At 32.7% G+C, this 17,249-nt stretch overlaps 1 protein-coding gene across 6 annotated transcripts in view; it reads right to left on the minus strand.

Annotated features, from left to right (window-relative positions):
- Positions 1-17,249, minus strand: part of STAG2 (STAG2 cohesin complex component) — a 116,173-nt gene that overhangs the window by 62,427 nt on the left and 36,497 nt on the right. For all 6 annotated transcript variants that reach the window (XM_060292090.1, XM_060292091.1, XM_060292086.1 and 3 more), the window contains 4 exons: positions 12,736-12,879; positions 9,418-9,496; positions 6,078-6,242; positions 501-597 (listed from right to left, as the gene is read on the minus strand). In XM_060292090.1, coding sequence (XP_060148073.1) covers positions 501-597; positions 6,078-6,242; positions 9,418-9,496; positions 12,736-12,779 — 385 coding nt within the window. In that variant the 5' untranslated portion in view covers positions 12,780-12,879. The remainder of the gene's footprint in view (positions 1-500; positions 598-6,077; positions 6,243-9,417; positions 9,497-12,735; positions 12,880-17,249) is intronic.

Consider the following 17,249-nt stretch of genomic DNA (forward strand, 5'->3'; position numbering starts at 1 on the left):
CCGCTCCCCACTCCAGTTTCTCTACCTTTTAGGGAAAAAAACCTGTAAATGTCACCAATTCCTTAGTTTACTTACTTAGTTACTTACTTACCTACTTACTTACTTACTTACTGTTATTCAGGGCACTTTTTAACTCCCTACACTCTACAATTCCCTGCCACTTGAACCTGTATCTCTTCATTATCTTCCTCCTCCATTCTTAACCCATTTCTTTGCTCCTAAAACCAGATGCTGAAAGTGGGAAATATATCTAATAAAGTAACATAACAATTATAAATTGCCAAGTTTTTAGTTAACTTTCACATATGAATATAACAGTCTCAACAGACTTTCTCTCTTTGTTCTTTGCTCTTTTTTCCTTACATACATTTTGTATGGTTATAATGCAAATAACTCAGTATCGTGGCATTAGTTTCCACATGAAGTGCTAATAATCTTTAGGTGAAACAAAAAAGAAGAGAACATTTGAGAACATTCTGCTTCCAAAATAAATATCTTACCTTTACAGCCTGAACACTGAATAAAAAAGTTGATGAGGTCAAGAAGTGCTATATCTCGGTCATGCTTGTATGACTCTATCCAATCATCTACCACCGACTACAGCAGAGGGGGAAAAGAACCATTAGCTTTTTCTAACGTTCTAAGAGTTAATTAAGTCAGATTAAAGTCGTTAAGATTCAACATTAAGTGGTATCACATTATTTCAATAAATACATACACTTGTATACTAAAATTTAAAGTTAAATTTAAACAATAAAATGGAATCAAATTCAGTAAATTAATCACCTGATTGTACATAAATGATCCATCTTCCTCATTTTTGCATTAAAAGGAATCTAAAAACTAAATATGGGACCCAATTCTATAAACTGAAATTTCTTAGTGATATTATAGATATCACTATATAGTGATATCTATATAGATATCTATATAGATATTATAGATACCTTAGAAAATACTGATATTTGACTAAAATATTGTAGTGAGCACTAATAGTCCCATATTAATAAGAAATAAGCATCAAAAGAAAGTAGGATAGTTCATGGATCTGGAGACTTAATATTGTTAGATGACAGTACCCTCCAAATTGAGCTACAGACTCAATGCAACCCCTATCAAAATCCCAGCTGGCTTCTTAGCAGAAATTGAAAAGTTGATCCTAAAATTCTTAGGGTAATGCAAGGTATCCAGAATAGTCAACAGTCTTGAAAAAAGAACAAAGTTGAAGGACTCACACTTCATGATATTAAAGCCTACTACAAAGCTACAGTAATCAAGACAGTAGAGTACTGGCATAAGGACAGATACGTAGATTAATGGAATAAAACTGAGAGTCCAGTAATAAACCCTTAGATTGATGGTCATTTGATTTTTGACAAGGATGCCAACCCAATTCAATAGCAAAAGACTAGTCTTTTCAACAAATGGTGCTGGGACAACTGGATATCTGTATGCAAAAGAATGAAGCTGGACCCTCTCTCACATCATACACAATCAAATACCTAAATGTAAGAGTTAAACCTATGAAACACAGAAGTAAATCTTCATAACCATTGAGTTAGGCAAACCCTTCTTATATATTAGACCAAAAGCACAAGAGACAAAAGAAAAAATAAATTTGACTTATTCAAAATTAAGACTTTATTCTTGAAAGGACTCCATCAAGGAAGTGAAAAGACAACCCACAGAATGGGAGAAAATATTTGCAAATCATATATCTGATACGGAACTTGTGCCCAGAAAATATAAAGAACTACAATTCAATAATTTTAAAAAGCCAAATAACCCAATTAAAAATATAGGCAAAGGATCGGGATAGACAGTTCTATACAGAAGATATACAAATGGCCCTTAGCACATGCAAAGATGCTCAGTGTAACTGGCCACAAAGGAAATGGAAATCAAAACCACAATAAGATACCACTTCACTCCCACTAAGATGGCTATAATAAAAAGTACAGACAATAATAAATGCTGGCAAGAATTTGGAGAAATGGAATGCTAAAACACTGCTCGTAAAAAAGTAAAATGGTGCTGCCACTTTGTAAAAACAGTTTGGCAGCTCCTCAAAAAGCTAAAGAATTAAATGACCCTGGAACTCAACTCCTAGGTATTTATTTTATTACCCAAGAGAAATGAAAACGTATGTCCAAACAAAAATTTGTACAATAATACTCATAACAGCATTATTCACAACAGCCAAAAAGTGGAAACAAACCACAGATACATCAAGGGATGAATGGATAAATAAAGCATGGCATATCCATACAATGGAATGTTATTTGGCAATAAAAAAGAATGAAGTTATAATACATGCCACACCATGGATGAACCTTAAAAACACGCTAAGTCAAAGAAGCCACTCAAAAATGACCATATATTTATATGACCTCGTTTATATGAAATGTCCAGAATAGGCAAATTTATAGAAAGTAGATTCATGGTTGCCTAGACTTGGGGGCAGGTGAGGAGAAAGTGACTGCTAATGGGCACGAGGTTTCTTTCTGGGGTATTGAAAAAATTCTAAAATTAGATTGTGGTTATGGCTGCACAACTCTGTGAATGTACCAATACTAAAATTCATTGAATTTACACTTTAAAAGGGTGAATTTTATGGTTTGTGAAGTATATTTCAATATAGCAATTTTTTTAAAAAACAGAACTAAAAAATAAAAGCAGCACTTTATTCCTTCATGGACAAAAGAGGAAACCACAAAACAGATAAAGAAAATTTTAAATAAACAAAATTTTAAAAATTAAGATGATAAATTACAGCTAATATAAAAAATGAAAAGTCAGGAGGGAAAATGTTTTAAGTTATATACCAATAAATACGGAATTTGGGTATGAACTGAATGAATAAAATATGTACAATTTGATGTACAAAAAAGATAATATGATCACATGAAAAAGAAAAGAAAAAGAAAATATTATTTAAGAATAACCTGGCTCATAGAGATTTACTGGACATATTCTAAAATGTTGCTTAATTTCTAGATTTCAGTCCTTTTCTATATTTTATAGCAGCTTGTGTATGTGAACCAACTCAATTTATGAAAGAAATGTTTCTAAGATGATCCCCAAATATGATATGGGCAGTATCAAGAGAATATATTATGTGATACGGGAGTTTTAAAACATGGCCCCAAGTTGTTTGACATTGCTCCCCAAAAAGAAGTGAGGTCTATGTCCCCTTCTCCAGAACAGAGTGCAGCAGAAATGATGCTTCCAAGATTAGGTCATAGAAGGCTATTCAACTTCTGCATTGGGTTCTTGCAGCACTACAGAACTAGATACTTCCTCTCAGGATAGTCTCTCCAAACTCAGAAGCCATACTGTAAGAAGCCAAAGCCACGTGGAAGGACCATTTGTAGGTACTCCAGGTAACAGTTCCAGCTGAGCCCAGCCTTCAAATCACTACTGACTAGGTACCAAACATGAATAAAGAAGTCTCCAGATTATTATAGTCCATAACTGCTTTTGTCACCTCCAGGCATTCAAGCTATCTCAGCTAAGACCCCAGCCATCATGGATGGAAGCACAGAAGAGACATCCCTATTTACCTCTGTCTGAATTCTAGATCCACAGAATCACTAAGCATAATAAAATGGTTGTTCTTTTACATCACTGAGTTTGGGGTGGTTTGTTATGCAGCAATAGATAACTAGAACAAGGGCTATTCTCATCAATAAAGATACAAAAATATTTAATGAAATCTTACAAAAAAATCACATCACATCAAAAAGTTATTCTTGAAGATCAAGAAGAGTTTATACTAGAGTTTACATAAGGCTGCTGTAATAAATACAAATAAAATACAAATAGTAAAACTAATATAAGCTATCACAATGAAATATATTTAAAATTTTTAATCATCAAATAATATACTAAAAACTCATTCAATAAAATTCAACATCTATTATCTAATAGAACTAGGGGCACATGCATGATTTCTTCTTTCTTAAAATTTAAGAACTATTTTAAAACCAACAGTGAGTCTTGTACTTATTCACTCTCACTCATAATCACCGAAATAGGGATATCCTGGGGATACAAAAAAATGAGTAATACACAGTCCCCAATCAAGGAATTAACAATCTAGAAGCAAATACAGACATGTGCATAACTATAATACAATATACTAAGTGCTATACTGGAAAGAGAAGAATAAGAAATACATTCAAGGGGAGAAGGAGATAAGAGTCCAAAAATGTTTCCCCAAAAAAGAGTGACATTTGAATTAGTCAATCCTGTGATATGGAAGGGAGAAAAATAAGACTATTCCAGGCAGTAAGAAAAACAAAAAGAAAGGTCTAGGGGCAGAGAACATATGGCAGCTAGAGAACAGCAAGTATGCCATAAGGAAATCTGGGGTGGAACTTTTAGATAAGGAAGAACTCTTAGAAGTTTGTAAACAGGAGACTTCCTTGATCAAATTTGGTGTTAGAAAGATAACACAAGTGGGAGTACACAAAACAAACTGGAGGTGGAGAGATGATTCAGGGAAATCAATGGAGAGATACTGTGGATATACTGCTTTTAAGCGGGAAATCACACTTAGAAATAGAAAAACAAATGGCATAGAGGTACAATCTTAACATATGACAAACCATAAGCAACACAAAAATAAGAAAAATGTTCACTCTTTAAACACTGAGATACCATTAACAAAAAGAAATATAAAGCTAAGCCCTCACATTTTCTATTAAAAAATTCTGATGAGCCAAAAAGTTAAAAAAAAAAAAACCCTACAGACCAGACAAAAATAGAATAGCCTAATTAGCTGCGGATATAAGTTGAGATTTCTGATGTTAACAAAAATGATAAGATATTAGAAAAAAAATAATGCATTTAACCACTTAGAACAAAATATTATAGAGAAAAGTATAATATAAATATAAAAAGGAAAGTAATGAAATGGTATACAATTTAACAGAGATAATTTATCCCTTCAATAAAATTAACCCAAAATGGTAACCAGAGAGGAGGATAATTTTTTAAATTAGGAAATGACTAAATAAACCATAGCACAGTAATATAATAAGACATTATTTCTTTCAAATGTGTACACAAAATAATCATTTAAAACATTAAACAAGAAATAAAATCCACATCCTAATCACAACCCTATGAAAGCTAACCATATATGGATAAGTGACAGTGAATTTGAATTTAAGAAAATACGTTGCACTATACAATTGGTGATAGTTCAAAAGCTAACAATTCTTTTTCATTTTACGTGTAAAAAATGTGCCTTATTAGTTCCAATTGATATTTTAAAATTTATTTACAAAACCATACATATTTAGATAAATGCATATTTATAATCAAGATTTACATTTCAGTTATTCATTAATAACAAAGTTTAATGACTAGCCTTCCCTAAACCATCCATGTGCACCTTTTGTAGATGAAAGTTAATTCCATGAAGGAAAAAAACTATTCCCTATAGCTTTTATAAATTAAATAATAATTTCATTAAGCGTGTATATTGAGTATAGTGTTGATTCAATTTTTAAAAACCATATGGGTTTAGCCTCCAGTGTAAAGCTGAAATGCTTCTACTGTCATAAAATTATGAAGAAACAAATTTAGGATGATTTAACATGAATATGACTCCAACTCTGTACTCCTCTGGTAAGAAACAGCACAAGTAATAAAATTTGTAATAGACAACAGTGATCAAAAGAATTCACTAAAGTGGACAGTGATTACATTAGGTCACTCAGCCAAGAATTCTGTATGTGCAAAGAACTTCATGTTTTAACAGCCACTATATAAACTCAAAGGAAATTGAAATGTCACAGTCAGGGTTTACATCAGCATATTTTTTGACATATTTTTTATTATATGCCATTAAAAGAAAATAATGCAGCAGAAAATGACTCAAGACACAGCTTAAAGGTCTTATGTCTGAATAGACAGATCCCTTGTTTTCTGACTAGTTTGTTGCTTTTTTCTAATACGCAGTATTAAAAAATTTTTAAACACAATTAGAAAAATCAGGGATATATTTTATATAATTCACTTAAGTTCAAAATGTACAAATGAACCAGGAAGAACACAATAAACATTACCTGCATAGCACTCTTGCCCATTTTAACAACTTCAAACAACATCATGTTTTCCACTCCATTCTGCTGGTGATGACCATTCATTCGGTTTGGACCAGAAGGAGGTTTTCCTCCTCCATTTCCACCTTTGCCCTTTTCTCCTGGGCCTTTTTTGGCTTTTTTACAAGTCTGCATAAAAATACAAGTTGCTTAAGTTATATCCTTATCCTTGAGAGTTCAAAATAAAGCTACAGCAGGAGCAGCTGATAGCGTGCATAATTATAAAACACTTAAACCTGACCTAAAGGGGACTGCCATACACGTGCGTCATAATAAAATGATATGGTTGTGACAGGCTCTTTGTGGTATCAATTTTTTTAACTTATACTACCATATACCTCATGTGACACTGCAGTTAGGAGCACAGTCTCTGTAGACTGACAGACTGCCTAAGTCCCAAATTTCTATTCCTGTTAGCTGAGTGATCTTGGGCAAGTTACTTAACCACACTGTGCTTCAGAGAGATTTTCTAACTTGTAAAATGAGGATAAAAGTAAAAAAAAAAACAAAAGTGCCTACTTCATAGGATTGTGCTTTAGGGTGCAGACTGTAGTGGGCAGCAAGAATAACAAAACTCTATGAAATAAGTAACTCGTAATGAGTTCAACATTTTAACTTGATGTCTATTGTTAGTCTTATAAATCACTGCAGTGCATTGACAAAGGAATTCTAAACAGTATGAATAGGTATATCAACCTCTTTCTTGTTCTGGGCCTTCCCTCCAACACTTATTTATCATGAAAGTTCAATTAACGAACACTATGGAAATGAAGCCCCTTTATAAGAAAGTTAACATTGGGTGGAGGGACTTCATAAATCAGTGAATAGGCTGCCTACATGCCTCAGATATAAAACACCTCCAACAGCATTTATACCTTATTATTAAAAAAAAGTCATTCCCCAACTCAGAGTCCTCATTTCTAAAATGCCAGAGTTGTATCAATATCTTTACAGGTTAGAATAGATGATTTCGAGGGTCTCTTTTAGGTCTACCCATTTCTATGATCTAGAGCAACAGTCAGCAAACTTTCTGTAAAGTACCAGATAGTAAATATTTTAAGGCTCTGCAGGCCACATACTGTCTCTGTCACATATTCTTTATTTTCACTATCCTTTAAAACTGTAAATACCATTCTTAACTCGTGGGCAGTACAAAAACAGGCCATAGTTTGCAGATCCCTGATCTATAGCCAGATCTACAAATTTACTTCCACTGACAGTCTGTATGTTTCTATACTTTGTTCCATAAAGGGTCTTTTCTCCTTCTTCAAGAATCTAAAACCACCCTACTCTTAGGAACTACTTCAGGGGCTTCCCTGGTGGCGCAGTGGCTAAGAATCCGCCTGCCAATGCAGGGGACACGGGTTCAATCCCTGGTCCAGGAAGATCCCATATGCTGCGGAGCAACTAAGCCCGTGCACCACAACTACTGAGCCTGCACTCTAGAGCCCACAAGCCACAACTACTGAGCCCAAGAGCCACAACTACTGAAGGCCACGTGCCTAGAGCCCGTGCTCTGCAACAAGAGAAACCACTGCGATGCCCGTGCACCACAACAAAGAGTAGCCCATGCTCGCCGCAACTGGAGAAAGTCCATGCACAGCAATGAAGACCCAACACAGCCAAAAATAAATAAATAAAATTTATTTTTAAAAAAAGACTATGAGGTAGTATACTATAGTGGATTAAGAGTATACCACCTTTCAACAGATGTGGGCTCAAATCCTTAATGACTAAGCTTCTCTAGACCTCAGTTTCCTATCTACAAAAATTAAGTTTTCTAATCTACAGGGCTGTTCAAATATTAAATTAGATAACATGTAAAATTATTAGCACACTGCATGGAACATACATAGTATAGGGTCAAAACATTATTATTGTTATAATAAATCATTGATCTGATGCCTAATACCTCACTCACAACAGTGGCTACTCTATTCAGATGCCACTATAAGTCTTATCCCAGCTTGCAAATTAAAGCCAAAAGCAGAGTTTCTGTTTTGAAAGATGACTGCAGAACAAGGAAAAGTGGTTTTCTAATGAATAAGCATATACTACCCACTAGAATTATGGCTGTCTTTGGATAGTCATGAGTTAACATTTGTATTCATTCACATTCTCTCCCCTCCGCCAAACTACCACTTTTTAAGGGACTAAGAATGCATACGAAATTATGAAACACATGGATTATGTGCACTCTAAAAAGATATTCCAAGGACTAGTTAAATAAATTATGTTCCATACATAAAATGGGATCCTATGACACCATTAAAAATTACAGACAGGAAAAATTCACTGATAGGAAAGCTGCTGACAACATGTCATTAAGTTTTAAAAGCAAATGAAACAGTTTGCACAGTATGATTCCATTTAAGTAAAATTCTATGTGCATTTTTATATACATGTGTATGTTCATCAAAAATGTTTACATATTTAAAATGGGAAATTTTTACTTTGCTCATTGTACATTTCTGCATTATTTAGACTTTTTAAAAGTAAATGTGGATTGACATATATACACATATGTATAAAACAGATAACTACTAAGAACTTGCTGTATACACAGGGAACTCCACTTCGCTGTACAGTAGAAACTAACACAACATTGTAAAACAACTATACCCCAATAAAAATAAGAGAATCATCAAAAAAAAAAAAAGAGAAAAAAAAAGTAAATGTGTCATGAGAAAATATAAATCCAAAATTCATTTTGGCAAAGAAAATGCTGAACAAAAGCAAGTCATCTTTTGCACAATGTATTTACACATGCACGGAGTCAAATGTACTTTCCAAAATAGCAAAACGATTTAACCATTCACTAAGTTACCCACACCTCTCAGGCTACCCACTCATACTCTAAACTTGCATTCTATTGACTCAGAACTTTGTTAGTTTTTATCCTTGACATTACTTATAAAGAGTCACTGTCAACAGTAACCCATTAGACTTAAACGCTTGTAGGTTACATTTTTAGGGTACTTTAGAATAAGAAATTTACTGATTTGCTTTACATTGGACTACTCATGTACAAATAAAAATAAAGCCAACAGAGTATCACATTTTGCTTAGCATACTATGCTTTATAAAATAAACTACTAGAAACAATGACGTATTAATTTCAACTTTATAGTAGTAGAAGTGTTCAAAAGCTTGCCATACCAGTCAGGGGAAAAAAGCATTTTTAAAAGACAACAACATCTGAGACATAACTAAAACAACTATATATAGTATATAATTATATTTATTCATATATGTATATTTATGACCGTAAGAACCAAAATAAAGACACATATTCTATACATACTTTTCCTTTGCCTTGCTTTTGGTTTTTTCCTTCAATGTCTTCAAAATCTGTGTCAGAAGAAAAATGTGTTTCTGACTCCCTATGACAAAAAGATAAGCAATTATTTAAAATCTTCCTTAGAAATGTAGATGGAGTTTCTAAATTTTGCCATATTTTCTAAAAGAAAGGCTTGGTTAACTCATTACAAAACTATATTAGCATTAAATGTAATTAAGATGCTTTCCCAAAGCAACATATCGTAGCATATTACCAAACATTTAAAATTATATAACACAAAAACATTAATCTAAAACACAAATGTCTAAGCATGTTTTTATTTTGTTAATTTTTAACCAAAGCATAAAAACAAAACCAGGGGCTCTCAAACTTTTAACTCTAGGAAACGTGGTGTTCTACTGGAATGGCTGGTTTCATTTTCTGATTCAAAGACCATGGTGTTCAGGTAAAACTGTATTTTAGCACTAGGTATGAGATAATCTTTATTAGGGAATTTTAGCAATATTAAGGATCTTATGACCTTTCCTATATAACACAAAAATATTCATAATCTAAGTGTAACTATACAAAACATGTATTTCTGAAAGAATATACGTAAAACATTTTTACAAACTAAATCAACAGGGTAGGGAAGTGTGCTAATTGATCAAAATCCTTTATGAAGCAAAAAGCTGTTGAGCTATAGTCAAGAAAACTGGTTCTAGTTAATACGGTACTAGGAAAACTGTGATCTTGGACAACTGACAACCACTCAATCTTCTCATCTACAAACAATGTTTATGCAGGAAAGAATGAAATCTCTGAAGTCTCTTTAATCTCTAAAATATAGATTTATATAGTTCTAAGAAACTGTCCCTCATTTTGGAGTAGGAGGGGTGCTTTGTATAATCTGGATTTTCTAAGGCAAAATGGAAGCAAACCAATTTAAATACACATGTGTGATGCTTCCTATATATGTAAACATGGGTCTATCTATCTAAATAGTAGTAACAGACCCACACTTAAATGCTTAAGGCAAGGCATACCCAGTATCAATATTTGGGTCACAATGGATTTTAGAACTGAACAACACACATAAAAGATAAAGGTTTTACCATTTTAAATGTGTAAAACTATTGTCAGTTTTGTTTAAAATAAATAGAATCAAAGTGAAAGACTATCTTTCTAAAGCTAGTCTTCTCTAACTAGATTTCTTCTATTTCCATTTTTATTGTTATAATAACCAGTTGTCCAGAGGCTGTGAGTTAGGAATACTTTATAAATCTAAAATAATGGTTAAGATGCTATCAGGGGGAAAAAATTACTATTTATAGCACTTACCTACAAAGTTATTTAAACAATGTATTGAAGATAGTGGCAATCCTAACTATGTCCTATAATGTTGCGAGGAAAAGAGCCTGTAATAAACACCATTTCCCATAGTTAATGCACTCAAAACTGAATGACTACTTAATATTAACCTTGAAACTCATGCCTCTTACATCTTAAGGATACTGTTGTCATCAATAATCTTCCCACATGCCTATATGGCTTTGCAAAAAAATTTTTGAAAATGGTTTTAAACATCTTGGTGTGTAAGTAATCTTCTTTCTTCCCCAAGATATCTGTGGGACACTAGCTCTCTTAGAGAGCTCAGTAAATGCTATAAGTCTGCAATCACTAGTCTTTGCCAATATTCTGATGGCCAAAGAGTAATCAAAGCCTCAATTACATTCTTAATCCTCATCTCCAGGCTATCCCAACTAAAAGAATGAGCCACTAGAGGCTTAATTACTAACTGGAAAACCTTCTGAAGAAAACTGAAGTGAGTAAATGGGGTAATAAGAGTCTAAAATATCCCCAACCAGAGAAGAAATATTCTTGTGAGTCTGTCTTTCTCTAATGCTTCCTTCTGTTTTTAAGATCAAAAGAACAACAAAAACCTATCCTAGGTGAAATTAACATATGCTAATATGTTTATGGGGTATACTGGGTTCACCTTTTAGTGGCTGGAAACTTCATGAGCCATCCATCACACGACTGAATCTTCCACTCCTTTCTCTTTACCCTGCCCCCACCTCACATACCCAATCAAATACTGTCTATTCTACCTCCACAACATCGATTCCCTCTTATCCATTATCCTATTTCAGGCTCTAATTACTCGAGATATTCTAATGGTCAACAGTCTAGCTTATAACGCAAACCTTTTAAATTACCTCTACTGTATTAATGTATTTGAGAAATTTCATAAGATAATTTTATAGTAGTCAAACCAAAAATTAATTTTTTTCTCAGACTATCCCATATCCTCCCTCAAACAAAAACAAGAAATTTTCCTCAAGAATCTAAAAGTAGAGTCAATATAAACTGGGATTAAAATCACATTAAAAAATCATACTTTGAAATATTGGCAATATCCCAACAGACCCTTAGCACTCTGAAAATAATAAAATTATTTAAAAAATGAAAATCTATAAAACATCAAAAAAAATTTAAAAAAAATAAAAAAAATTAAAAAAAACATCAAAAGCAGACACTGGCCACCATTATGTACAAGGATATCTGCTGTTTTCAAAATTTTTAGCAACCAGACTCTGTTTTTAAATCAAGTCTTATAAAGACCCTAATATGTGGTATATGTGTGCGTAAAGTTAATGGGGGTCCACGAGCAGTTTAAAGGTTCACTCTTCACTTAGGTACCTCATGAAACTGGAGCTTTGTATGAAAACCACTGCTGCATATAGCAGCTCAAATTCTTTCCTACATCAAAACACCAAAGAGTAATGAGAATAAAAGCTCAATAAGGAGTACAGTAGCTTTTAAGACAAGGGTAAAGAAAATAGCTATGCTGAAGTCACTTTATGGACCAATTAGCATATAATTTGTTTCTGGGGGGTTAAAAAAAAAAAGGAAAGCATGTCCTACCCTCCTACATTTGTTTTAGCCTGTCATTTGATTTTAAACAGAAATCTGACATTACATCCTAAATAGTATTGCATGGTATATATTCCTTACTAATGAGAACACTTAACGTTTTAAGAATTTCATGACACTCCCTTCAAAACAGTTGCTATTGTAAAACCAAGTATGGACTCAAAGAACTGAACAGCAAAAATAATAAATTTTCCAGGATCTAAATTATAAAATATACTACAAAAAAAGGCATGGAATTACTGTTACAGAACTCAGTAAGCATTGATATAAACTATTTCCAAGTATGCATGCTATTTTATACTGAAACATTATATCTTCTCAAGCAGAAGTAACTTTAACTGAAGTTAATACAGTTCCCATTTTGTGGAAAAAATGAGTATTTAGAGATTATCATAATATACTTACTGAAGTAGATTAAAATCAGTTGGTATTTCTGGAGCTGCTATCATTTCTTTATCATCTTCTGGGACGCCCCAATGTCAGAAATATATTCATATATTTACGTGGGTAAAATGATGGTTTGCTTCTTTCTTCTAAGACAAACAATTCCTTTAAAAGGGACAGGGGGCGGGGGGCGGGGAGAACGCCATATTTATTATAAACACGCCAAAAATATTGGGAAGGATATCTACCCCAAAACTAAATTTCCAAGTGTCTGCTAATGTGTTTTAGTAAATAAGGATTTCTGCTTTTTCTAGATACGGATTTGTTAAAACTGTTGTAGCCCCACGACAGTAACAACAAATACAAAGAAAGAAGCTTCTACTACAATTATTTTTTTTAATTTGTTATGATTCTCCAGCCTTGCTTAAAAAGACAGATACCCTAACTAGGAACAGAATGAGACTTTTACTCATCCTAAAATCTTTATGACAAGTTTAAACCATAATACAAGACGCCTGAAAATTCTATAGCTTTCTGCTTATGATGTACAGTATAGTTAAAAGGAGCTAATAAAAAAAATCTAAGATATAATTTTAAAATACTTTAAAAACAGGTTCTTCTACCATAGAAGAAACATACGGTCCAAAAGCGTGGCTTATTAATAAATAACTACACTTCATGATAATACCATCTGCGTTGAACAGGAAAGGGGAAAAAATGTTAGCTCTGATCCATTCCCTCAAGGAACTTATAATCAATTTAAATACCAATAATGTCATATGGACAACAGATGAATGCCATTTGTGACCAAAGTAAGTTTGGCCATAGGAAGATGCAGTTCCTAAACAAGAGAGTGACCTAAAAGCAAATGACAAATCTATAACAAAAAAGAGAAAACAGACTGGGTTTGAAGCTCTGAATCTTATGTATAACTTTCTTTTAAAATTTTATGCTTTTATTTCCAAGCAAATCTCATACTTGGTGGCCACCTAAAGACTAAACATATCCAATTAATAATAAATATTCAAATATCACATAGTGATGAACTTCTAATGGTCTCTTCCAGCAGAGTAAACTTTATACAAGAAACTGATCATTCAATTTTTCCATTAAGTTTAAATCTTGAAAAAACATCATAAATGGCTACTAATATATAATTTTTTAAAAATTTTTTAATATAATTAACATACAAAAGTTCAAAACACTGCATTTCCTTGCTCACTCTAATTAAGCTACTATGAATAGCAAAATAATGAAGAGGAGAAACAAGAATCAATAATATACAAATTAAGCCCTAATCAAGGGTTGTCTATACCACCACTTTGAGTTTCTTTTTTTCTGAAGAATGCTCATATTGTAAAATATTTATTTAGATATCACTGTTAGTATAGTCTTCTCACACTAAATCACGGTCCCAGGATTGTTCCCCTCCAAGACCACTAATTGTTAATTTGGTTTTTTTTTATTGTAACCTAAGGAATTATCTAAGTAGTATATCAGAGTTCTGAGACTTGCCATCATCACATGTAGGATACACTCTAGCCTCCTAAAAATCCCAACTAATTTAAAAAAGAAAACTGTTTTTTAAAAAGAGAACAATTTTGTTTTTTTAAGTGAGCTGGAGAGGTACAGAGATAATAAGTTCTAACCAACACATCAGGTCATCTAGATGGCAAGATGGAAATAAAGAGCTTGCTGTGTCTGTCTGCCTACCTGTCCCCTCCCCTCTCTCTCTAAGCATTTTATAAAACCAAACTTGATGCATTCCTTAAATATACAGTTTTTAAGCAGACTTTAAAGATAGTTCATAAATGTATTCTACTAAAGGACATAAAGAATGAATCAGCTCTGAAAAGCAGAGAGCACTAAATAAAACAGGTACTGTATGATATACTACATTCCTCTAAATAGCACAGAATTAATTTCTAGTGTACAAGAAGTCTTGCCAGGTCAACTTATTTTTCTCAAAGTACGGCTATACTAACATGTACTTGGTAATTAGAAACCAAAGAAAACACAAAAGAAAAATAGAATTTATAAAGATGTGAGTCTCCCAGACAAGGTGTCTGTATTTTAAAAAGAAATATCATGCCAGGGTCTGATAGGTTTAGAAAAAATTATTAAACTAGCCAACTCCCTATCCCAGTGAAACACCTGTTTTTAAAAGTTTCTAAATATTAAAAATCCATCCAACCAAGTAAAAGTATCTACCATGTGCCAAATGCAGCAGTGGGCACTGGGCATACAGTAGTGAACAGGAGAGCAATGATCCTTGCCCTTATGGAACTACCTGTAACAGTAAATGTGAAAATATATTTCTAGGAAAAGGCACCTTCCTCTAATGCAACCTATTATTAAACATAATATTAAATTCCATGTATCTTGAGTTTTTACTACTGTAATCATGCTCTAAATAACCAATTTGCCACCAAAACAGTTCTTCATAGCTCAAAAAATTTATATATATTAAAGTTGTTGTGTAATTTAAAGAGGTAGGGGGAATGATGGATATGTTAGCATTGGTCTGCGGTTTTTTTTCTTCAAGAATATAAACTTTATCTGCAGGAAGAACTTCGAATTTTTCCCTTTTTATTTTAAATGTCTACAGCTATACATAAATACAATTTGCTTCCCCCAAAGATTTTCATTAAAAAATTCACAAACAAGGTCTTTAAATGTACTTAATGCCATTTGACCTAAGTTGGGAATCCCCAAACTGTAAGAATACATAATGCTCAAATAAAAGTATAAGTTTAATAATCAAACTCACCACACCATTTCTGGCCTACTGTATGTAGGTTATTAATTTTTAAGAAATATGCTCAAAGATCACAAGGTGGAGCTCTCACCTAATGTCAAAGAAAAGCTCTGAGATTTTTAGCATTTGTACCAATTCTCTATAACTACTATAAGAGAGTTAACATTCCAACAGCTTTGGAGGATAAAGCACAGAAATAAAATTTGCTTTAACTCTCAATCACTATTTCCCTTTTGGGAAAAAATACATCCAATAACAACTAGCTTCTGCTTCTCCTTACTGAAAACTAAGCAAACACATTTATCGATAGGTTGAATAACATACTTTAAAGTAAAACCACTTCCTTAGGCTCAAGTGTGTAATACACTGCCATTAAAGATTTATTAAAATTAAAAATAGGTGATTATATATATTTTAATTCTATACCTTAAATTCAAGTAAACGCTCTCAGCAGTAATGCTTTTGATATAAACAGAGATCTAAAAGCTGAAATTTGATCACCATACTTTTCAAGTTATCTATAATGAATTTATGTTTAGGGCCTGTTACTCAGTTTAGATCCCGAGTTAACTAATTCAGTAACAAAAAAACTTTCTTCTTCCACTGCTGAAAACCTGTTGGATACCTACTACTCTAGCACATAAACACAAATATATACTAAATATATATAATTATGTTTGCATCCTTAACTCCAAAAAATGACTTGATTAAAATTATCCACCCACCGCCAAAAAAGTAAAAATACACAAAAAACAACCCGTTTTTCTTTGATATTGTTTTAAAAACTTAAGGTAATTCTGATTTCTTTTATAGAAGAATGATTGTTTCAAAGTTCCTTTAATTCAATCCCAAGTGGTTTCAAGATAGAAAATAAAAAACTACAAAACTAACAAGGTCCCTCAGAACTCACACGTTATTGGGGAGTGGGGGAAGCACTTAAAGTAGCTGGTGTATTAATTCTTTCCCTAAAAATGCAGAAATAGTCAACTGCTAAAAGCTAGCAAATTCAGCACATATACCACACGTCACACCCTTATCTTAACACTAGCCCAAAAGGGTTACGTTCTTCTATCTATAAGGATCACATCTTGGAAACGTATATACCCTTCTGAAATGCCACCATCATTATAATGCAAACACTTAAAAATAGGAACTACTTAAATGCCCAGCCATGGATTAACTTACGGTACAAAAATGTAATTCATATTCATACACTGAAACTACATATGATGACTGTGTAGCAACATGGGTAAAGTTTGATTAAGTTTAAAGCCTTATATTAGGATACAATATTAACCAAAAAGAAAACAAAGGAAAACAGTTAACATATCAGAGTGGTGAAAATGTGGTTGATTTTTAAATTTTTAATTACGATGTTATCGTTAGTAAGAAAAAAAGTAAATTATGAGGGTGGATATTTATTTTTCAATGTCTTCTCTTAAAATCTGAACTGAGAGGAACTACAAAACTATCTCTGCTGCTAAAACCTGATCTATTCATATTTCAGATACATAATGTCAAAAAGTTACACATCTACAAAAAGAAACTGAGTTCTATCATAAAATATCTTTATTATGTTCACCTACTCAAGATTAGCAGGGAACAGAAACTTTCATATGAACTCCCGACAAGACCCAAAGGTATGTTCCTTTTATTGGCTTATCTACTTTCTTAGGAGATAGCAGACAGAAGTCTGTCATTTAGGATGAGACTGTGAAAGAAAAGGGAGACTAGTTCCTGGAGTTATTTACTCAAAACAGGAAAGTCACTATCATTC

This window comes from Globicephala melas, chromosome X (assembly GCF_963455315.2).
Source record: "Globicephala melas chromosome X, mGloMel1.2, whole genome shotgun sequence".
Classification (NCBI taxonomy): domain Eukaryota; kingdom Metazoa; phylum Chordata; class Mammalia; order Artiodactyla; family Delphinidae; genus Globicephala; species Globicephala melas.